Raw genomic sequence first — 23,843 nt, 5'->3', positions numbered from 1 at the left:
AGGTATCAAATGTCATAAGAAAAAAAAAAAACATAGAGTAGTAAAGAAGCCAATTGAATCATAATTTTAAATGTTAGATAAGAAGTGATAATTTTTTTGATAATATGCTGATGAGGCAACCTGAATGTTTAGCAGAAACCGTCAAGATTACAAGAGCAAGGAATACAGAGTACATGACAATCTGAGTTCTGTGATGTAGATTGGAATTTAGGCCTTTCAGTAAGGGAGACGTGATTATTCCTGACCAGTGGAATAATAGTCCTGTTTCATTGTGGAGAAAGAGGTTTGAAAAATTCTGATCAGGAGTTACAGACAAGAGATGACGGTGATGCTGATATTATTGAATTTGAAGATACAACACAGTATGTCCTGCAGTCATCGTGGATGATATGCCTGACAAATTTTTGTTGAGGTTAAGTTGAGTGCTGGGTGAATAGCCATAGAATTTTACTTCTAACATGTTTAAACATCTTTGTTTTCATAAAGCAATGGAAAGTCAGTTCATAAAAACTGGAAAAAATGATACTAAAATTCTCCAAGTGTTGCAAAATGAACTTCTGTACATCTCATGATTTAATATTGGGTTTTCCAAGGTGTTTTGCTCCTTCTTTGTCCCCTCTGTGTGAATCTTAGTGATTTACTTTTGCAAGCTAGCCTAGGCACAATTGCCCCACTGATGCAATGCTTAAAGTTCTGGAAGCTAGCTCCTCTTCCTCCTCTCTTTTAAGCAATTCCAGTCTCCCTTTCAGCAATACACTCACAGTTTGGGAAACTGAAAGCTGCCTACCAAAGCATTTTAATTCTTTGTACAGTGAATAGGGAGAGTTAAGTCCCTAAGAATGGCAATCCCTAAAATTTAGAGGGGAGACACCTAATCTATCCGGTGTTCAGGAGCTGAGCATCCACTAAATTCTATTCCACTCCTGATCTGGGATATATTGAGGAATGTGGTACAGCAGTCCACGCACCAATGCTGACTGACTGACCCTGCTGTCAAGCTGGGAGTAGTATAACTGCATTAGGATCATTTTGTGCCCAAGATTGCCATGGTGGTGTGGCTATATTGCTTTTGGAACTGCAGCTAGTGTATGGTCCATGGTAATGGACTGTGAAATTAAGACATAATATGTAGCATGGGGATCTCTCTATCTCGTTATGCAGGATGGAAGTACTCTTGGAAAGAGCTCTGTTTACAGCATTACAGAAGGGCACTACGTCTCACTTGGGTTCACAGCTCTTGACAGAGTCTCAGAGCTGCTTTTCTTTCTTGGTTAATTCGCAAAATAAATTTGTTTCCATAGGTTTTATTTCTCAGCGACAGCTAGTCCACGGTAAAGGTTAATCACATACATGTACCTAAATGCTTTACTGAATTCAGATTTGGGCTGTTTGCAGTATTAAGTGTTCAAATATTGATATTCTGCTTTTTTTTTTTTTAAAAAATGACAGCTTTTGCTGTAAATATAAATGTTGTTTGGTATGATCTAGGTTAAATACCGCATGGCTGGTGAAGTTGCTAGAACTATTTGCCACGTCGATGAAAAGGCCAAGGATATAGAACATGCAAAGAAAGTATCGCAGCAAGTGAGCAAGGTGAGCAAGTTGTAACTTCCTGGGAGCATTGTGAACATTAATGGATCATGGAGTTACTGATAGAAGTAAGGTTCTGAGCTCAGGGTGCTGAAACAGTATCTCTAAAAGAGTTTACAAGCACTGGAAAAGAAACTGATCGAAGCAAGTATCAATACTTTAAATGTTTATAAATACTTTAAATGTTTTCAGTTGATGTCTTTAAATGTGACTGTTTTGAGACTTTTACTTTGCAAAAATCTTTAGGGCAGGCTAACAACAAATTAACAAATGTACATATTTTTCTACTATTAGAGTAACCAACCTGCTGATCTTTCTGTGCAGGTCTTATATAAACAGAACTGGGAGGAGAACAAGGACAAGTACTTACTTCCTCCTGATGCCCCAGAGCTTGTGAATGCAATAAAAAATACAGCAATGTTCAGTAAGGTAAGAAAAATCACAGGTTTATGCAGCTGAAGTTTAAGAAACATTCCAAATCAGATATTAATTCATTCTGTATTCTGGCATTTTTCTGTTTTTAAGAAACTCTATACAGAAGACTGGGAAGGAGACAAAACATTATTCTATCCATACAATGACAGCCCAGAACTTAGAAGGGTGGCACAAGCTCAGAAGACTCTGAGTGATGTAAGTATTAAAGCCTGATAGACAGGTGGATCACTGCAGCAGTGTAATTTGGTAGGCTTCTTGGTGGACTCTGTAAGAAGATAAAAATGCATAGATATGCACTAATAGTTAGCTCTGACAGTAGTGCTATTTCAGTAGAGAAGTATGTATTCTATTGGCAATTTGATGTTGGATTATGAGTGAAATAATTGAAGATCTGAGATAATCAGTAAGAAGACCTCTGTCTCTCAAAATGTGTTGAGAAACTCTAGGTTGGTTCTAAGCCCATTTCACTGGGCTTTGTGATGGATCTACAAATCTGTATCTCTAAAACAGCAATAAGAAAACTCAGGAGTTTGTGAGGCAAACTCAGGATTCTATTTGCTGATACTCCTGTTGACACAGACATGTAACTGTTCAACTAAATTTCAGGTTTCACATAAAGACTTCCACAAATTTTGCAGATGTCTCGTTTATCATGAGAAATAGAGTAGTATACTTGAAAACTTTCCTAGGGAACTGTTTCTTTTTTGATGTCTTTTATCAAGAAATTTTTTCCATGTTATTTTTCTCCAGAATAAATGTGATTGAAAGATTTTAAGCTGCAGCAACTGTGGACAGACCGGTATTAGTTAATGGTGGTGTTAGCAGAATTAAAAGTAAATACTCTGTTGTCATTTGAGTGGGTACTTACTGTAACCAATTACCTCTTTCATATCTTCAGATTGTCTACAAAAAAGGGCACGATGAACGAAAATCTAAATATACTTCTCTGCCAGATCCACCTGATGTGGAACAAGCCAAGAAAGTGACGAGGCAGCTGAGTGATGTGAGTAGAATGCAGAATTCTTTTGCAGAAATCTTCCTTTTGGGTTAGAGAGACAAAAAGGTACTTAAAGAAAGCTTCATTCTAGTCAGCAAATTTAGCTTTCACAAAACATTTGCTTCTATCATACACATTGCTTCCCATTCTTCCTCTTTTTTTTTCTCTCTTACTTTGCATTTTAAATGTTTACAAGAGAAAGCAGAAAAAAAATCCATTTTACTCTTCTCTTATAAGTAAACAGTGAAATATAAGTATATATCTGTTTTCTAAATGAGTTGCTTGCTTTGAAATTAATAAAATAGTTACCTGTATATCTACAAAACAATAAAATTTAGAAAAAAATGGTTATTTTTGGCATTATACATTCTTTATCAATGTGCTAACAGTTGAAATGGCATTGAAGAAGTTGTATTTTTGTGATAAAGCAATTGTGGCTGAAAATGCATTTGGAAAACTGAGTCAAAAATCAATAAGATGTTTTGTTTAATTAAGCAGTTACTGCTAAAGTAACTGTTTTTTAAAATGCTTTAAACTTTCTGTATAAACAGTTTATACTTGATTTCCATCAGCTTGAATATAGTCTAACAGAAATCACACACACCATGCCAATCCATATATTGAAAGGATTTTCCATTTACATCCTATAACAAGTTCCAGCAGGAATAACAATAAATTCTAGTTTAACTGATGGTTAATATTATGCACCAATATTATGTGACTAGTGAGAAAACATAACTCAACTGGAGGAATAACTTAATGATGTCTCACAGAGAGTATTTCTTATTAAGTCTTTCGGAGTAGATGACATTTCACCTATTACTTTTTGGTTAAGGGAAGGTACCAAAGGAAATAACTGAAAACTGGAGCATTAGGTGAAATCATATGTCAGGTTATTTTGACAGTAACTGCTGAAGTGGTTATAATGCAGATGTAAAGTATGGAGCAAATTTAATAAGAAGACTTTAAAAACAAATTTGTTAAGTGAAAATTGAACTGGGGATTTTTTTTTTTTTCATTATAGATTATTTACCATGAGGACTATAATAACAAGATCAAAGGCAAGTGGAGTCAAACTCCCTGCTACGATGTTGCAGTTGCAAAAATGAATGCAGAAAATATAAGTATGGTAAGTGAATTATTCAGAAAATCTTGAAATGAACAGCTTTATCCTCTGCTTTGTGTTAATGCGGCAAATACTGATCAAGTTTTCCTGCTCCACTTGCTGTATTTCTCTTTTTCTATTTAAGCTACTTCATGGGTGGCTGATTTGTAATGTAACTGCACTTGATACATTGTTCTCTATTTTTCTCTCTTCCTAACAGAGAAAATACCAGGAAGACTTTGAAAACATGAAAGACCAAATCTACTTTATGCAGACTGAGACTCCAGAATATGAAGCTAATAAGCGAGTTACAAATAATGTCAGTAAGGTATGTGACAACTTCTCCCATTTCTTTAGCCAGAGTATAGTTCTGTAGTCAGGACTGTTTGTGCTGAAGCTGTTTTGTCAAATGTCAAAAAAAAATTATTCTGTGCAAAAGATGTATTCTGTGTATTCCACTACAAAGCTTACAATGACTCCTAGCCAAGCTTATGATCTTAAGTCATTAATTTGTAAGAATGTGACTATTCCAAGATGGTAGCTGATATTTGAAAAATCAAAATGTTTGGTGAGCTGCTTAGAGGTGGGGACATCTACTTAAAAACTATCAATTATTTTGTGACTCTGTCTCCCAGCATGTCATGCCTGTACTCACGTGATCTGAGTGCTTTTCATGGTCCTTTGCCAATATGAGCCATAAGTAAAAAAAAGAGAGAGAATTTTCCTGAAAACTTCAAGGTGATATAGGTTAGTGAATGTTTGGTTTCTAATACTGATTTTTAAAACCTCACCCCTTTTTTATTCTTTAAAGACAAAATACAGAGCAGACTATGAGAAGAACAAAGCTAATGCAGATTATAATGTACTTCCTGCCACAGAGAACCCATTGCTGAGGCAATTGAAAACTGCAGGAAACGTGCTGAGTGATGTAAGTATTGTCAAAGTACACCTGGATAATTTTCAGTCAAGTACAATTAACCAAACTCATAATTTCTTCACAAGGCTTCTCCATTGGATCTCTCAGTATTTTAGTTTTATAAACCTATTATCTGTCACGAGATACTAGTGAGCGTAATAGTATAGTATAGTCATTTTTCTGCAGCAGAGTATAACAATAGAGTGTAACAATATTTGCAGCATGTTATGGTGATACCTAATTATTGTATAGTTCATTTAGATTCCTGTGCAAAATGGATCACAAGATGGAAGTTCTTCCTTTACTGCTTAAGGAACTTCAGCTGATGTCAACAATGATAAAATATGTAGTACTTATATATATTCATATATATGCTGTGTTCTTGTTACTTACTTTAAGAGTGTAATGGCCTTCTTGATTTCTTTCTTCCTATTTTCATCTGTTTGAAAAGAGATTTCATAATTCTCAGTGTCAGAAGTCACTAAGAAGTCTCTCTCTCTCTTTTTTTTTTTTTTTTTTTTAATAAGCATTGAAAATTAAAAAGGCCATCTATTTTTCAGTCTTTTGGGAAAGCTTTTCTTTGCAATCATTTCTTGATTTTGTTGTTGTTATTTGTACTGTTTTGTGAGTGAGTTTTAGTGCAACCTACTTTATTACCTGACATTATTTTCTTTTGCAGAAATTATACAAAGAAGCCTATGAACAATCAAAAGGAACAAGCATGAATTACTGTGACACACCAAAGTTTCAGACTGATAGCGTTCTAAAGAATTTTAGTGATGTATGTATTTTTATGTTCATTTCTTTCTGTACCAACATTCTTGATTACCTTTATTTATCAACTTGTGATTATTTTTCCAGGTAAAATACAAAGATGCATATCAAAAGAATATTTTAGGGCACTATTTGGGCAGTTTTGAGGACCCACATCATACGCACTGTATGAAAGTTGAAGCTATGAAGAGTGATGTAAGTGTGGCAGCCATTCTGTTCTCACCATGATACTTTTATTTTGGAGAAAGCTCAACTATGTTTTCTTACTGAATGTTGATTTTATCCCTAGAAAAATTACAAAGCAGATTACGAGGAGGACAAGACAAAGTGCTACTTCCCTCAGACCATAACTCAGGAATATGAAGCTATTAAGAAGTTAGATCAGTGTAAAGATGTAAGTATAGCACTGCAGTGCTTATCAGATAGTTGTTTACATACAGGGTATCTGCTCTGAGGCATATGGAAGTTTACCGAGTGATTCTTGTTAATTTTGAAGATTTTCAATTTGTATTTATTAGCATATGTGACTTTTAAAAACCCTATTAATCTGTAATTTAAAAGCCTTTTGCGGCATCTAGTGATCAAGACAGTTACAGCAAAAGTAACATAAGAATCGTGCGGGACAGTGCTTATCTGCACCTATGCCATAACTGCTAGATATCCTAAGTAATGCTACACTGCTGTGACTTATTAAATAAAAGGATTTGATTATGTACATTTACCATAAAAGTATTTATTATTTTCCCTCAGCACACCTACAAAAAGCATCCCGATCAAATCAAATTTACTCAAGTGACTGACTCTCCAGTACAGAAGCAAGCAGAGATCAATAGTAAACAGCTGAGTGATGTAAGTACAGATACTAAACATGTCACTGTATTCTGAGCATATCAATTTCTGCACTGTGGCCGCTTTCACTTAATCATTCAGTTTTAAGAAAGTCAGTGAAATCAATGTATGTGTGTGCATATATAGGCACAAATATGGACAAAAACATTTGTGTGTATATGCAGTGCTATTCCAGTGGAAGACCACCTGGAAATCAGATGGTTATTAAATGATTTTTTTCAAGTGGCTGTTCATGTTAAGTTTCGGTGTGTTTGCAATTTTGTGTCTATCATGCTAAAAGTATTCTTTGCACCAGTGAAGTCAGCAGGGTTCATGCCATTCACATGGCGAGGACTGGGATTTCATCTCTGTCTTCCTTTGAGAGTGAGGTAGCACAAAATCTTTGAGTTGTGCCACTCAGTATTACTAAACATTCACTATCTAAAAACGTTGTCCTGGTAATTTTCTTTCTTTATTGTTTTTTGCAGATACTGTATAAATCCAAAGGTGAAAAAATTATTCACAAGTACCACCTCCCTCCTGATGTGCCCCAGTTTATCCAGGCCAAAGTTAATGCCTACAATATTAGTGATGTAAGTATATTTCCAGAGTTCTTTATTCAACTTCCAACATGAAGTTTCTTCTAGCTAGAAACTGTTCATTTGAAAATTCAATTTTTCTTCTAGAACTATTACAAAACTGGTTTGGAAGAATTAAAATCAAGAGGATATGATCTAAAATCTGATGCTATTCCTATCCGAGCTGCCAAGGCTGCTAGACAGGCTGCCAGTGATGTAAGTGCATCCTTCTTAAAGGAACTATTTAATTCATAAGAGTTTACTTAAACTATATTTGAGAGATAACTTCTTTATTGCCTTTTTTGAGCATGTTGTTAGAGTATTAATGGCCTTAACACAATTTTCTTTTTATTGGTTTTCTATTGCTTCATTGATGTGTTTATATAATTATATTTAGAAAAGGATGTCTTTTTATGTAATTCTCTCTGAGTGAAAAGGCTGACTTGCAGTCCAGTGTGATTAAGGAAAATTGTTGGAGTAGATCACTAATGAGAGCTCCATGAGTAATGGACCTGAGTTCTCTCTGTCCTTAATTATAGGTCTGATCATAAATAAGACAAAAGGCTCATCCTTGCATATGAGGGATACTTTTTGTAGAGAACAAAGGATACCTTTGCTTTTAATTTACTTTTTACTAAGTTACTATGCTTACTATACATATGCTTATGATGTTCTCTGGATTCTATTGTATTTTAACAGGTTAACTATAAAAAAGCCTACGAACTTTCCAAGGGTAAACTTGTTGGCTTCCAGAGCCTTGAAGATGATCCCAAACTTGTTCATTATATGAAAGTAGCCAAGATGCAGTCTGAGCGAGAGTACAAAAAAGATTATGAGAAAACAAAAACTAAGTACAATACTCCACTGGATATGGTCAATGTTGTCGGTGCCAAGAAGGCTCAAGAGATTGCCAGCAATGCTAATTACAAGAACCTCATACATCACTATACTTACTTACCAGATGCAATGAATGTGGAGCTAACTAAAAACATGATGGAAATTCAGAGTGATGTAAGTAGAACCTTAAGTGAACAGAATTTTTGAGATGCCTCAAGCAAAAGCTGTGAAGCCTCAGGAAGGTCCCTGAATTGTTTTTTCTCATTCCTGAAGTTCTAAATATTGCCTTTTCTTCTTTATTAGAATGCATACAAAGCAGATTATAATAACTGGATGAAAGGAATTGGTTGGATCCCCCTTGGGTCACTAGAAGTAGAAAAAGCTAAAAAAGCTGGAGATGCTTTGAATGAAAAGAAATATCGTCAGCATCCAGACACCATTAAATTTACAAGTGTGGTGGACACTCCAGTAATGGTCCAAGCCAAACAGAATACAGTTCAACTCAATGATGTAAGTAGAGAAAGAAAAGGGTCTTGTGGTAATGTAGAGATGGATCTACTGAAGAGTTGACCATTGTCTTTAAAATCCTTGGAAGAGTTTCTGTGCGTTGTCTTTGCTTTGTACTCTGATTTTGCCCAAGTAATTTCCCAGTAAACTGTGAAGCTCCATGGAGTCATGCAGGTCTTTCAGTTCACATCACCTAAGCCTGTCCATTTGTATTTTAAGTACATTTTAAATGCACTTTATTTAAGAAATGATTCAAAATTTTCAAGTTGTTCTTGATGTTTTCCCACCTACAATAAGGAAGGAATTACAGAATGTCTAATTAATGATAATATGTCTATCATTATAAAACAGCAAGCTTTGTTTTGTACTCTCCTACCATTCGTTATTATCCCATGTTTTCCAGAATTGTGTTTTTATGTCCATTGGAGGGCTCAATGCTCTTTAGTGTTCCTGAATAAAGACTGCATAGAGTATTTAGGACTCATTTCTTCTATCAATAAGATCAATTATTCTGCATGAAAAGTGCAGTCTCAGTCTTTTGAAATAGGTGGCAATGTATATTTGCAAAATCAAACATAAACACAGAGTGAGCTGGGGCTAGCTGTACAACAAAAGAAGGATTTATTTATGTATCGTATATTTTACAGAAACTATACAGATCTTCCGGAGAGGAAGTTAAACATAAATATACTCTTACCCCAGATGTCCCACAGTTTATCCAAGCTAGATACAATGCAGCTAACGTCAGTGATGTAAGTGACTTCTTTTAAACGTTTTACTCATTGTTAATGAATTTTAAGTAATATGTTGCAGATACACTCATATTCCAGATTTCTTTCACTGATGTGCAGTTCTTTATAATCAACTGATACCAATGTAGTTTTTCATTCTTTGTATCATTTGAATTTCCAAACAAATCCCAGGTACTTATGTAATCATTTAATTAATTTAATTTAATTAATAGAGAAGTAATAAAGCACTGAATGAAGTATATGCTTCATTTAGAAGTACCTGCTTCTAAAGATTTGCCTGAAGTAGATTTGGTGTAGCTTTGACTTGCATACAATTCTTATGATTATTAGGTTCTCTAGAATAATACAGATTTTCTTTTTTTTAGGCGTATTATAAACAAGACTATCATGATCTAATAGCTAAAGGAAACAATGTGTCGCTTGATGCTATTCCAATTGCTCGAGCCAAAGCTTCAAGAAACATCGCCAGTGATGTAAGTATCTATTCCAGGTATGCTTGTTTTAGGCATTTAGTAAAAAAGTCATCCATTCCAGGCCATGTGGTAGATTTCAAATGTTGTGCAAGTCTCTCTAGAGCTGCTAAAATGAGAAAGAGATTCTTAGTCTTTCCCAAAGTATTAGTGTAAAACTTACTTTTTTCTAATTGTTTGCTTTAGATAAGCAAATATTACTGTACAGCTTCTTAAACCAATTTTCACAGAAGAAATGAAATCAGTAGTTCTTGCAATTATCTGGTGACAAATTTCCAGAAAATTAGCTAAATAGGCATCTACTTATGGACTGTGAGACCATAGGAGTATGTGCTCCTATGCTTTTGGTTATACAGTGAAAGACGGCTTATAAATGAATCAGAAAGCCATCTAGTCCAAATTGTATGAAGCGGGATGTGATTCAGTGGTTTCAGATAACTAGAGGAAGCTGTTCAGTTGTACTCTGTTTGCTATTGCTTTCAAATGACAGAAGGATGGTCTCAATGGTTTTAATATTTTTCATACACCTCTCAGTACAGGAATGCTTAGGGAACACTTCCCTTTCCTCTCAAGAAACGCTAATGTTGATGAATCTTACTGTGAAGTGTGTAACCTGTTGTGTACTACCTTAGATGGTGGAGCAAGATAATCTGATGTAGATGCAGTTGCTGGGTGTGCCATTTAGGCCATTAAGACTAATGTTTATAAACTGCTTGCCGTTTTTTTTTTTTTTTCCAATGCATAGTTCCGAGTCACAGGAACTTTTCTTATTTTTTAGTTTACACGTCAATAGCCATGCCACAATTTATTTATCTCTTTCCTCTGTTTCTAGTATAAATATAAAGAAGCGTATGAAAAGGCTAAAGGAAAACAAGTTGGTTTTAGAAGCCTGCAAGATGATCCCAAGCTTGTTCACTATATGCATGTAGCAAAGATTCAGTCTGAGCGTGAGTACAAGAAAGATTATGAGAAGTCCAAGACTAACTATCATACACCTCCTGACATGTTCAGTATCCAGGCTGCGAAAAAGTCTCAGGATGTAGCTTCTGGTGCCCACTATAAAAATCTGATCCATCACTACACTTATCTGCCAGATGCTATGGATGTTGAGCTTGCAAAGAATATGATGCAAATTCAGAGTGATGTAAGTATTTCAGTGGCTGCAATTTCATAGATGTTTTCTTGCACACTGTGAAAATAAAATATGAGTTTGTATTCAGTGAAAGTTGCCATTGCTGTACCAGAATGGTCCATTTTTCTTATGTCTCTGGGAAGAGCTTTAGAAGCTTTAAGTATCAGCTGTCAGAATTTAGAAATAATACATTCCAGGTGAGTTAGGCTCAAAGGGTTTTTGTTGTAGGCATGTCTTTGAAGACCAGATTTGTGGGATATTGCATTCAAATGTGTTTTTTTTTTATTCACGTTTTCTCAGAAGACTTTATTTTGCAACTAACATAATTTTGTTTTATTCTTTAAGACTTTTAATTTCCCTGCTTTGTCTTCATGTGAGATAGGTATGGTAATGTAGCTGGACTATTATCTATTGAGCATTAAGGAGTGGACAAAATTTGGTTATTGATATTATTAGGAATATATCCTCTGGAGATCTCTAGCATTAGAGATTTCATTTAGGACCTTCTTAGTGCTTCTTGCAGATACAATTTCAAACAGTTGACTGAGCGTACCAGGTTGCACTCTGCATGTAGGGTAGATGTTTTACTTGAGGTCTGTGAATTCTACATGCTTTACTGTAGAAGGAACTATAGGAAAAAAGTCTCTGCTCTGTGGACCTTTAAACAAAAGGCCAAATCTGGTAAAGTCTGCTGAAACACAGACCAAATTAAACCATGTTAAATGATCACCATATGATAGTTTAGAAGATATTAATCTTCTAAAGATTAAGAGGAAGTTTGTGAAATTTTTCACAAGGGTAAGAGAAAATAAGCTTAGTAAATACTGAAGGGATGTTACTGTTTATAGGAAATGAATCAGGAAGAAAAAAATACAGCAGCTCATTTTATTCCCTATGAAATCACAGAAAAACAAACAAACAAATCTGTTGTTCTCTTCTAGAATTTATAAATACTTTTTGCTAATGTGGAACTTAATTGCTAGACTCTGTGATTATTGCTTTAAACAGTTCTGTGGGATAATCTCAGTCCATGTTCTCTTTCTGTCCTTCAGAATGCATACAAACAAGATTATAACAGCTGGTTCAAGGGTATTGGATGGAGTCCTCTTGGTTCTCTGGATGTTGAAAAAGCTAAAAAGGCTGGAGATGCATTAAATGAAAAGAAATACCGTCAGCACCCAGACACCATCAAATTTACAAGTATACCAGATTCAATACCAATGGTTTTAGCTCAGCACAATACCAAGCAACTGAGTGACGTAAGTAATTTTTCATTACTAATGCAATATAGTGATTTTATTTCTTACTATGTGTATGATTTTTATGTTATTATTTGGCATTTCATCTAAGAAAAAAAACAACCTTTAGTTTTTAAAAACTGTACAAATAGTAAAAATTCAATATGTTGGTAAGAATTAAGTGTTGTTGCTTTGTCTTTATTTATTAACACTAATAATACCTCTCTTGCACTTGTTAACACATATTTGTTTGTTTTTCCTTGCAGGTAACATATAAACAAGAGGGTGAGAAAGTAAAACACAAATATACCCTGGATCCTGATGTTCCTCAGTTTATTCAAGCCAGGGTCAATGCCTTCAATTTGAGTGATGTGAGCATATAATTGACAATTTATTTATTTATCATTTACTTAGTAGAAAAATAACCTTTTTTTATATTCATGCTATAATATCAAATATAGAAAGAACAGAGCAGAAGGGGAGAATCCCCTCCATCACCCTGCTGGCCACACTGCTTTTGATGCAGCCCAGGATAAGGTTGGCTTTCTGGGCTGCAAGCACATGTGTTGGGCTTCACAGCAACCAGCACCCCCAGGTCCTTCTCAGGGCTGCTCTCAAACCATTTTCCACCCAGCCTGTATTTGTGGATCGCACAGGCCCATTTCTCAAGTCTGTCCAGATCCCTTCGTATTTATTATAATGCAGTTGTTGTTTGTGTAGAGGTTAACATTTTTCCCTGCAATTGCACAGACTAATATTTTGATCCACATGAATACAATAAAAATAAGGTCTTGAACAACTTTGTTAAAATTTCATATCATGACATTACAATCTCGTACCTTTTTCCCTACAAGGCGAACTACAAAGCAGACTGGAAAAAAACCATTGCCAAAGGATATGATCTGAAACCAGATGCCATTCCGATTATTGCTGCTAAAGCTTCTCGAAATATTGCAAGTGATGTAAGTATAATTTACATAAAGAGGAATGCTAAAATCTACTGTTACAGCTTTCTGTAGCACATTATACCATAGAGCATACCAATATGCATATAACGATACAAAAATACTTAACCCTGAGAACTGAAATTCTTATGGTACTGTGAAATAATAAGCAAATTTAGATGTTTACATGTACCTCATAAAAAAAAAAAAAAAAGTGTTTTCTGTTATAATTGATCTATTCTGTATTTTTTGTTGCTGGAGATCTGTACCTCTGCCTGTCTATACATCACTGTAGCTGTTCTCAGGCAGCTACAATCAACTGACAACATCAAAGCTTGGTATGCTATCTGACACAAGCCGTACCATAATGCTGGTCTTTTAATTAATATCTGAATGTTCTTCAGAGTTAGAAGTCTATGGCAGTAAAATAAAATATGGCAGAGGCAATGGCAAGACAGGCCTTGTACTTCATATCCAGATTTATGTCTATACCAGGGGTCAGGATGAGTTGAGTAATCCAGCAGCCCTCTTCTTTTTTTGAATCCAATTAATCCTGTGCAGTCTGAAAAATAATTTCTGAATTTTTGGAATGAAAAGCAATTTTAAAATTCTTAAACTTCAACTTCTTAGAATTATCAAAAGTATATTTTCTGTTTCCAAAGTGGCTAAGAATTTCTCTTGCTTTGTCTGTAGTATAAGTACAAGGAATCATATGAGAAAGACAAAGGCAAACAGGTTGGATACCGCAGCCTACAGGATGATCCTAAACTTGTTCATTACATGAATGTGGCCAAAATGCAATCAGATCGTGAATACAAGAAAGATTATGAAGTCAGCAAGACCAAATATCATACTCCCTTGGATATGTTCAGCGTGACAGCTGCCAAAAAAGCTCAAGAAGCAGTTACGAACACGGGCTATAAACAGCTAATTCACAATTATACTCTCTTGCCTGATTCTGTGAATCTGGAACTATCAAGAAATGTGATGCAGCTTCAGAGTGATGTACGTAACAATTAATCAGCTTATTTTTTTCTTCTCAGAATTACTGTTACAATATTAAACTTTTAAGGCTAGAAAATTAACTGTATGATATTATCAGTGGACTGAGATGTTAATGTCTGGACTGGAACTGTGTATTTTTCAAAGTTTATCATAAATATGCATAATTGATTAGTTCTAGGTAACTTACTTGGCAAATAACAACATTCTTTGTTTCTCCACATATTTAACTACTTCTCAGAAAATGAATGTTTTGCTAATTCCTTTATTTTTGCAGTTGCAGTATGTTACAGTATGTTACTACTGTGATTATCATTTGTACTCTCAGAAATCATAGGTTATGTATGTCTAAATTATGACTATATGAAAGTATATTTTATTTAAGTTTATCAAACTATACGTTACACGTTTGTATTATACCTAAGGATTATACCTGGATCATACCTAGGGACTTGAGATTTATTTATTTGGTTCACGTTTCCTTTCTGCATTTGTCCTCCAACAGATGCATATGCCATGCACACTAAGGATGCATGTTTAAGTTATAAAAATCTTTGTAGTTTCCATTAAGTTCTGTGACTCATTTCCATTTCTTTTTCACTAGTGTAACAGTGGAGTCTACTTTTTGTTTTAAGTATTAAAGATTAAGTATTAAGATTAGTCTGCATTTTTAGTAGTCCTCTGACAAATTCAAAACTCACCAAAAGCTCAAATAATCTAACTGAGAACCAGGAGAAATTTTAAGGCCTCATCTGTGTTTTTTTTTATTTTGCCTTGTTTGTTTGTTTTATACAGGCATTCTGATTTTTTTGGTCTCACTGTGTTTTTCCTTGTTTATTTTTTAAAAGAATGTATATAAAGCAGACTTTAATAACTGGTTGAGAGGAGTTGGCTGGTTGCCAATTCAATCATTGGACGTAGAAAAGGCCAAAAAAGCTACAGAGATTCTCAGTGAAAAGAAATATCGCCAGCATCCGGACACGCTGAAGTACTCTATTCCAATGGATGCAATGGAACAAGTATTAGCTAAGCAAAATGCCAAGATCATGAATAAGGTGAGAACTTGTTCAGATGATTGTGACTGAGCCAGAGGTAGGGTCTTCATCTTGTAAGATCACGCGATGGGTGTATTCCCACTGACGTCATCAGAATTTTCAGTGGTTGTAGAGATTAAAGATTTCTCTTTTGTGCATGTGATGAAAAATCTCCTCTCCAGATGTATAGTACTCTGGCAACGGTGCTCTTTTTATATATAACAGTGAGCTGAAAAAAAAACACCCTAAAATCCTGTCAAGTTTTTACAGGTATCCTCAGAAAATAGGAATTCTTTACATTTGTCCCTAGTTATCTGGAACACCACTGATCCTTATTCCTTGTATGCCATGGAAAGAGAGTGCATGAAAAAAAAAACACTTATGCTTTAAAGGGACTTATATATTTATATATATTTATAAGGATATATATAAAACAGGGAAAACTGCAGACTGAAAATTTTAGATTTAATTTTTAATAGTTATCAAAACAAACTTTGCAAATTTCTCCAATGGAATAATAAAAGAGGAGGAATATAAGATTTTCATGCTGCGGTTATAATTGTGGAGATTATTTATAGTGTTTGTGGAACTTTGCACTGTAAAACATTATTTATTGCATATAAGCAAAACAAAAACAAACGTATTTTATGAGTGCATTGCCTATTGAAAGCTAAATGTCATTTTTTCAATTGCAGAGGCTCTACACTGATAAATGGAACAAAGAGAAGACCAGCATTCATGTTATGCCAGATACTCCAGAAATTCTGCAGTCTAAAGTGAACCAGATCACAATGAGTAATGTGAGTTACTGTGCTCAAAGTGGGCATTCAGTGTCTGTTGCATAGATCAAAAATTGTTATAATTTTTTTTTTTTTTGAAAATATTTGAATTCAGATGTAGGGTACTTTAGTACTTCTGCCTTCATAATAGAGTACCTGTTCTCTTTTACATTTTAAATCAGAAATTATACAAAGCTGAATGGGAGGAAGACAAGAAGAAAGGTTATGACATGAAGACAGATGCCATTCCAATAAAAGCAGCCAAGGCCTCCAGAGACATTGCGAGTGATGTAAGTTTGTTTACTTGGTAGCATTCAGAATTTTTTTAGAGCCCATCAGAACTTTTCAAAATGCTGTGTTATGCATAAAAGTGATTTTTCAAGCATCTTGGAAAACCTGGGTTTCAGTTATATGCTTAATGTGATAAACCTTTGTAGTACTTGCTCTCAGGCATATTTTGTCTCCCGTAGAATAACACCGAATTGTGCTTTTTTGCTCTTTGTTCAGCAAGCTGCTAAGCTTCATATGCCTGTGTTCAATAGGTTATAAGAACAAATATGTCTAAATGACTAAGCCTGAAATTCTGTGATGAAAAAGAACCAGTATTTTCTGTCTTCAAAGATAGAAATGAGCTTAATCATGCTTTTTTTTTTTTTTTCTTCTCCTGCTCTTTGTCTTTCCTGCTGTCAGTATAAGTACAAACTAGCCTACGAAAAAGCAAAAGGAAAGCACATTGGGTTCCGCAGCCTTGAAGATGATCCCAAGCTAGTGCACTTCATGCAGGTGGCTAAGATGCAATCCGATCGTGAATACAAAAAAGATTATGAGAAGGCAAAGACTAACTTCCATACTCCAGTTGACATGCTCAGTGTTGTGGCAGCCAAGAAAGCACAGGAAGTGGCTACAAATACAAACTACAAAAGCTTGATCCATACCTACAATGTTCTACCTGATGCTATGAGTCTTGAATTAGCCAAAAACATGATGCAGTTACAAAGTGACGTAAGTGAGAGACTCTTCAACCTTTGCATTACTAATACAGTGTTCCTTAGATTATGGGAATATGCTTTAAGATAAATAGATTTTTCTTAGTGAAATTCAGTTATATACTAAAATGTGGTAAACAAAATGAGACTTTCAATGAGGATAGCCTTTGTGTGTTTCTAAGACTCTGAAATATTAAATTACACCTATTGCTAAAGAATTCAGGCTCAAAAATAAGCCATTTTATTTATGAAGTAGAATGGATGTTTAAATGCCCTATCAGACTCTTCAGCAGCAGTCCTTTTTTTCAGGCCAAGGCAGGAAAAGCTTAACTTTTCAGCAGTTTTATCTTGTACTTCCAAGAAGATGTCCTCTTAGAAAAAGGGGAAAAAAACTATGTAGCTGTGTTCTCAGAGTTTCTGTGATGTTCAGACTAGAGAAAACAGATCTATTTATTTTTCTGTTGGTATAGTGGTTTGGCTGATCCTCTTCTCCAAGAGGACCTTAGCATGTAATCTTATGTGAGCAATCTGTATCCATCATAAGGAGGATCTGAACACTGTATAAAGGGAAGTATAATAAAATATAGACAGTACTGTAACAGATACATTTCTAAGAAAACACTGGATACTTCTTGATATTATTTGGTCCTTCTTAGAACAAGTGCATTCAAAATCTAATATTCATTAAACACGGGAAGAAGCGTCACGATTTCCGGATATTCATGTGCATCTATCTGATTATTTTCTTTTCTTTCTGCTTCCAGAATCAATATAGAGCAGAATACGATGAAAGCATGAAAGGTGTTGGATGGATGCCACTGGGCTCTCTGGAGGCTGAGAAGAACAAGAAAGCAATGGAAATTGTTAGTGAAAAGAAATACCGCCAGCATCCAGACAAGCTGAAGTATTCTGTTCCTATGGATTCCATGAACATGGTCTTAGCTTTAAATAATGCTAAAATCATGGATGAGGTAAGAAGGTGTTCATTAAAACTTGTCTAAATTTGCACAAGTATGAAGTGAGTTATTTATAACAATACACAATCTTATTGGGTGACTAATGTGTAAATTTTTCAGTTTTGGCAACTAATGAGAATGCTTGATTGTCAGTGTATTTCATCTTCATAGAGCCTTTCTATACCTGAAAGCAAAACATGACCGTAATATTTTATTCATAAGGTTTACCCAGCATAAAAGATTGTAGACTTTTATGAGTTTAACCCTAGAGGCTAAAAGTACCAGAGTGATTTGCTTTTGAAAATAGCATTTAAACTTTTAAACATACAGCCTGTTTCATCTGATGCCTGTTACATCAATGTGGAATTACAGCATGATATGAATGCTCTTGTAATGAGATATTTATTTCCTGGTTCTTCTGAACTGATAGAGTCTGCTGCTGCTCTTTAGAAATGTCTAGTGTTCACATGCATTGGAGATGCAGTGATCATCAGAATTTTAGTTTTTTCTTAGCTTTAATTCCTCTAAGAAAACCTTTGTTACCTCTCTCTCAATTGCTACTTACTTTCTATGAGATAAGCTAATAATCTTCCACCTCAGACAAGCTGGACAACCTAGTCTTCTAACACTTCTTTTTCTTCTACCTTCTGACTTTGATAGTTGTTGTTTTCTGCTATTGAATGTGCTTGAACATGCTGCTGGGCAAGAGACAACCAATAAAATACTGTAGCAAGATTGATATTGCTTCAACTTTTATTTTGGATTTGCACAATTAACTTCATAAGAGCTATTTCTGATTCACATTGCTTTTAAACAGTAAAATAAAAATACAAATGGTCTTACCATATTAGGAGTTGCATCACTGTAAAGAAAGATTGTATTTAAAAGGGTGACATTTTAATAATAAAAATATTGTTATATTTATTTATTTATTTTTTGTACGTTGACATGTTTTTTCCTTTGTCCCTCCAGCACCAATACAAACAAGCGTGGGAAGAAGACAAAAAGAAAGTTCACATCACACCAGATATTCCACAGATTGCTTTAGCAAAAGCTAATGCATTTAATTTAAGTGATGTGAGTACTGTTTCTAAGGCTAAGAGGTTGCACTTGTTTTTTTTTTTGTTTTGCTTTGTTTTGTTTTGTTTTTTATTAGGAATAATAAGTGAAATAACATCATAGGAAACTCTCCCTAATTCTCAGTTGGCTAACCTGTATTAGTTTCACAATAAGCAATTTATTTTTCTTTCCCACCCCCTTCCTTCTTTGAGATTACATACCGAAAGTTGTCAAGAAGAAGCCACAATGTTTATGGATAGATTATGAACTATTCATGTAGGTCATTAAAATATAGTAGTTATTAACAAAATAATAGAGTTCGAGCACTGACCATGTTTGTTACTACATTTATTTTATTTCCTAATATATGTTTTGTACTACATTCAAAATTCTGCCTTGCAGGTTGAACCTATTCTTTATGTAACGTGATATCATAGATGGTTTCTCAGTAGCTGGTTGTTAAATCTGCATATGCTAAATAAAGAGTTGGTTGTAACTGTGCACATCTTTATGTGCATGTAAATAGACATCTAATTTTTAGATGCAACTTTTCACCAGTATTTGTGCATGTGGGAAGCAAGTGCAAATACTTGGTCTTTTTTTTTAGGTTATTGTTGTTGATTATAGTGCAGTTCAGCTGCATTGGTGTATAAATACTAGGACTGAAGTTAATTCTGAAGGTGAATTCATCTCTTTGTGAGCCTGAATGGCATAAACAGCTATTCAAGGGGTATTAAACATATGAATAGTCTGTGTTTCAAGTTGACATATAAAATGTATACAGTTTTGTGTTTTTTTTTTGTTTTTTTTTTTTTTTTAAAGGATGGGTCTTTTCTTTCTTTTCACAGAAAATGTACAGACTTTCTTTTGAAGAAACCAGGAAGAAAGGGTATGATCTCAGAGCTGATGCTATCCCTATTAAAGCTGCCAGAGCTTCTAGGGACATTGCTAGTGATGTAAGTTCTGAAAAGAAAAACCAATCAATTTCAGACATTATAAAACATTCTTTTCTTAACACAGCTCAATTTTCTATGCTAAGCGTGTGAGGTCTATTTATTTTCTTGTTTGTAAATAACTGACATTCAGCATATATTCTAATAAGTTTTCTCACACAGTTAAAGAAGAATTTCTCCATTACAAGGATTAGGAGATAAATGAGGGACTCTTCCTGGGGAAAAAAAAAACGCTGTTCATTTCTTATTGTTCTAGTGCTTGTATATTTTATAAATGTGATATTGCCCCAGCCCAGGTGCAGCATTTTGCACTTAAACTTGTTGAACTTCGTTAGGTTTACGTGGGCCAACTTTTCTAGCTTGTCCAGGCCCCTTTGGATGGCTTCCCTTCCTTCTGGTGTATTGATTGCACCACTTTTTTTAATACTGTAAAAATCTTATTTTAATTTACTTTTTCCCTTTACAAGATAGACATTGCTTGTTAAACAAATGAAGTAAAACTAATGTTTCTGTCTCTGTTCTCTGCACAGTATAAATATAAATTAGGTTATGAAAAAGACAAGGGAAAGCTTGTAGGCTTCCGTAGCCTTCAGGATGATCCCAAACTTGTCCATTATATGCAAGTGGCTAAGATGCAGTCTGATCGTGAATACAAGAAAGCCTATGAGACGAGCAAGACGCATTACCAAACACCTTCTGATGCACTCAGTATTGTGGCAGCTAAGGAGGCACAAGATCGTGTAACCAATACAAACTACAAACGACTGATACACCAGTATATGCTTCTACCAGATGCAATGAGTTTTGAACTGTACAGAAACATGAATCAGATACAAAGTAATGTAAGTTTCTCTTTTCTTTCTGACTGTCATTCACAGCTGTATGTGTTTTCCTCTCTTCTCATTATGGCTGTGTTTTGGAAAGAACAGAATTATTTAGTGTGAACCGTTTATAAATTGTAAACTTTCCTTTTGTGTCCTGATTTGCAGAATGAGTACAAGCAGGATTACAATGAATGGTTCAAGGGTATTGGTTGGAGTCCTGCTGGTTCTCTGGATGTGGAGAAATCTAAGAAAGCTACAGAAATTGCAAGTGACCGGAAATACCGCCAGCATCCCAGCATGTTCCATTTTACAAAACAAAATGATGACATGGACATGGTCCTTGCAAAGCATAATGCAGATATAATGAATAAAGTGAGTATTTATGGGGAAAATTAGTCAGGCACTCAAATATAATCCAAATTAATAAATGCTGTGTAAATCTCTGTCACCACTTTTATGTAGCAGTGTTTCCCTGGGAAAAACAACTGTCACAGATTTCTCCTTTTTCAATTTTTTTTCTTAATTGAAACACTCATTTACTGACAAGTGGCATTGGTTACATAAATCTTACCTCATTTTTTTCATAACTACCTCTTCAACATCTGTTTTTCTCACTCTTACATAGAAATCATTGGCCCTGAAAATCTTGGTAGGTAGACCTCATTTGAAGCGGGACTGGATCATAATTCAGCTCATTCTGGGGTAGTTCATTACATAGTAAAATAAATCTAAGTTGGCATCTTATGCTTTTTACCCATCCATAGGCAAAGTGCACAAACAGAAAGGTGAAAACCTTGAAAGAACCATCCTTTGTCATTTATACTAACACAGCTGATGTTACTCTTTTCAATAGCATGCTTATACTCAAGCTTGGGAGAAGGATAAAACTCAAGTTCATGTGATGCCGGATACACCAGATATTCTACAAGCAAAACAGAACAAGGCAAACTACAGTCAGGTAGTACTTTTTCATGCTTTCTATTACATTTCAAATTAGTATCTATTTTCTTCAAATTTAAAGGATCCTTCCTATTTCAAAATAAAAATTAATTGATAAAGGTTGGAAAAAATGGAAGAGAGGTTTTAGAACACAGGCAAGAATTTTGCTGTGAGACAGTAGCAATATATATAATATATATAATATATATAATATATATTCAGAGTAGCAATTGTTACCGTCTTCAAGGTAGCAAAGTTACAGTCTAAATTATAGCAAAATATATGGAAAATGTGACTTCTATTTTTGACCTCTGGAAGTGTGAAGTCCATACTCTAGCGAAATCAATTGTGTTACAAATTCCTTATTATAAAATTATAAGTTCATTGGGTATATTTGTAACTTTATATATAAGAAAATAATTACATATAGTGATTTGAACTTTTCTTTCAGCTTTTAAATATCAGAAATTTTGCTATTTAAAGCAATTAGATTTTGCTTTGCATGGTTGCTCAGAGGCAAATTTTCAGCATGCTAGGGCTGGAACTTTAAATCAATTGTGCCTGAACTGAATTGGCTATTAAATAACTACTTTACAGCCTTATTAACTAGAATTATGTTAGGCCCATTAAAAAGTTTTCAGTTATCCCAGATGTACAGATTTCAAATTTCCCAGTTATGTGTCAAGTCCTAAAGATAAGCTGTGATAGGAAAGTGCTGCAGTAAATAAAAGCTATTTAGTCACTGGCCTAAGACTTGGAAGACTACCTTCCTTGCCTATCACATTTTCCCTTTTCTCAGTTTCCATTCCAGTAGCACTTCTCTCATAACTGAAGCTTTTGAGGTAACCAGAATTAGGTAATATGGATCACTAGCATATCTAAGTGGAAGGTAATATATGTATTACTAAGGCTTTTTAATTAAAATTGTTTTCAATTTTAGAAACTGTACAAGCTTGGCTGGGAGGAAATGATAAAGAAGGGCTATGACCTCACACCTGAAGCCATTTCAGTGAAAGCTGCCAAAGCATCAAGGGACATTGCAAGTGACGTAAGCAGCATTTCTAATTCAGTCTGAAATGCAGTTCTTTGTGCACCCCTATATGCTAAGGTGTGTCTTGGAGTAAACAAGCAAAATTGATGAAGAAACACTTTCCTGATTTGCTTTTGTCAGTTTCTTTTTTGAAGAAAAGGCTTGAAGGAGAGTTGTTCTTAGGTCTTAGCAATTCCAAAGTCCATCCTTGAAGTGGCTAACCATACAAAGCAATTTAAACTGGGTTGTCTGCTCTTCTGAATGTTACATTTTCTGAGCAGCAGCAATTTAGTCCAGTTAGTTGATCCCAGTGCCTATACTTAGGAATCCTCTTTACAACTCCAAAGTAGATATGGTGACACATATATTTCTATTATTTTCTGTAACTTGCTATTATTAACTTAACTTGCTATTATTAACTTCTGTATTTATGGAACAGATTTCATTAATCATTGGAAATGCTTAAGCTGATTATTTTATTCATCAAAATATTGCAATGTGACAGCCTTTGGGAGTTGTGTAACTGTATAAATCAAATGGCACAGGAGACCACTGTTAGAGCTATTCCCTCTTCCTCTCCAGGAGACTCTGTTTATTCTCAGGGAAAGCATTCACAGACACCAAGTGATGCACATGAATCAGGGGGCTACTAAACCTTTACATGAGATGCTATAGCAAGTTGCTTGTTTCATTAGTAATGAGGAACATTGAACTGAGTGAATATATTTGCCTTACTTATTTTACCACTGCCTGATTCTTACTGCAATTTCAATAATCTTTTTAATTTTAGTACAAGTACAAAGAAGGTTACCGCAAGCAACAGGGACATCACATTGGATTCCGCAGCTTACAGGATGATCCTAAGATGTTGTGGTCTATGCAAGTAGCTAAGATGCAGAGTGAGAGGGAGTATAAGAAAGATTTTGAGAAGTGGAAGACAAAGTTCAACATGCCCGTGGATATGTTGGGCTTCCTTCTGGCTAAGAAATGTCAGGAATTGGTTAGTGATATTGACTACAAACGAATGCTACACCGCTGGACTTGTCTACCAGACCAGAACGATGTCACTCAAGCAAAGAGGGTCTATGAACTACAGAGTGATGTAAGCTTCTGCTGGATCTCATTCATTCAGTTTTTGTAAGATATTTACTACTTACGGAAAAGTTTCTGTAATAACT

The 23,843-nt window shown here is 34.7% G+C and overlaps 1 protein-coding gene across 1 annotated transcript in view; it reads left to right on the top strand.

Annotated features, from left to right (window-relative positions):
• The window catches only part of NEB (nebulin), a 119,033-nt gene that overhangs the window by 7,139 nt on the left and 88,051 nt on the right, over positions 1-23,843 (top strand). Inside the window, exons 7-40 of the mRNA XM_082762888.1 lie at positions 1,489-1,593; positions 1,915-2,019; positions 2,116-2,220; positions 2,924-3,028; positions 4,047-4,151; positions 4,348-4,455; positions 4,939-5,055; positions 5,723-5,824; positions 5,905-6,012; positions 6,107-6,211; positions 6,568-6,666; positions 7,134-7,238; positions 7,332-7,439; positions 7,923-8,234; positions 8,364-8,570; positions 9,215-9,319; positions 9,685-9,792; positions 10,622-10,933; positions 11,974-12,180; positions 12,426-12,530; positions 13,014-13,121; positions 13,797-14,108; positions 14,954-15,160; positions 15,835-15,939; positions 16,101-16,208; positions 16,609-16,920; positions 17,669-17,875; positions 18,833-18,937; positions 19,768-19,875; positions 20,403-20,714; positions 20,862-21,068; positions 21,550-21,654; positions 22,576-22,683; positions 23,456-23,767. Coding sequence (XP_082619014.1) covers positions 1,489-1,593; positions 1,915-2,019; positions 2,116-2,220; positions 2,924-3,028; positions 4,047-4,151; positions 4,348-4,455; positions 4,939-5,055; positions 5,723-5,824; positions 5,905-6,012; positions 6,107-6,211; positions 6,568-6,666; positions 7,134-7,238; positions 7,332-7,439; positions 7,923-8,234; positions 8,364-8,570; positions 9,215-9,319; positions 9,685-9,792; positions 10,622-10,933; positions 11,974-12,180; positions 12,426-12,530; positions 13,014-13,121; positions 13,797-14,108; positions 14,954-15,160; positions 15,835-15,939; positions 16,101-16,208; positions 16,609-16,920; positions 17,669-17,875; positions 18,833-18,937; positions 19,768-19,875; positions 20,403-20,714; positions 20,862-21,068; positions 21,550-21,654; positions 22,576-22,683; positions 23,456-23,767 — 5,349 coding nt within the window. The remainder of the gene's footprint in view (positions 1-1,488; positions 1,594-1,914; positions 2,020-2,115; positions 2,221-2,923; positions 3,029-4,046; positions 4,152-4,347; positions 4,456-4,938; positions 5,056-5,722; positions 5,825-5,904; positions 6,013-6,106; positions 6,212-6,567; positions 6,667-7,133; positions 7,239-7,331; positions 7,440-7,922; positions 8,235-8,363; positions 8,571-9,214; positions 9,320-9,684; positions 9,793-10,621; positions 10,934-11,973; positions 12,181-12,425; positions 12,531-13,013; positions 13,122-13,796; positions 14,109-14,953; positions 15,161-15,834; positions 15,940-16,100; positions 16,209-16,608; positions 16,921-17,668; positions 17,876-18,832; positions 18,938-19,767; positions 19,876-20,402; positions 20,715-20,861; positions 21,069-21,549; positions 21,655-22,575; positions 22,684-23,455; positions 23,768-23,843) is intronic.

The sequence above is a fragment of the Aythya marila genome (genome assembly GCF_965140915.1).
Source record: "Aythya marila genome assembly, chromosome: 6".
In the NCBI taxonomy this organism is placed as follows: domain Eukaryota; kingdom Metazoa; phylum Chordata; class Aves; order Anseriformes; family Anatidae; genus Aythya; species Aythya marila.
The sequence above is the reverse complement of the archived record's forward strand: the minus strand, read 5'-3'. Positions and strand labels throughout refer to the sequence as shown.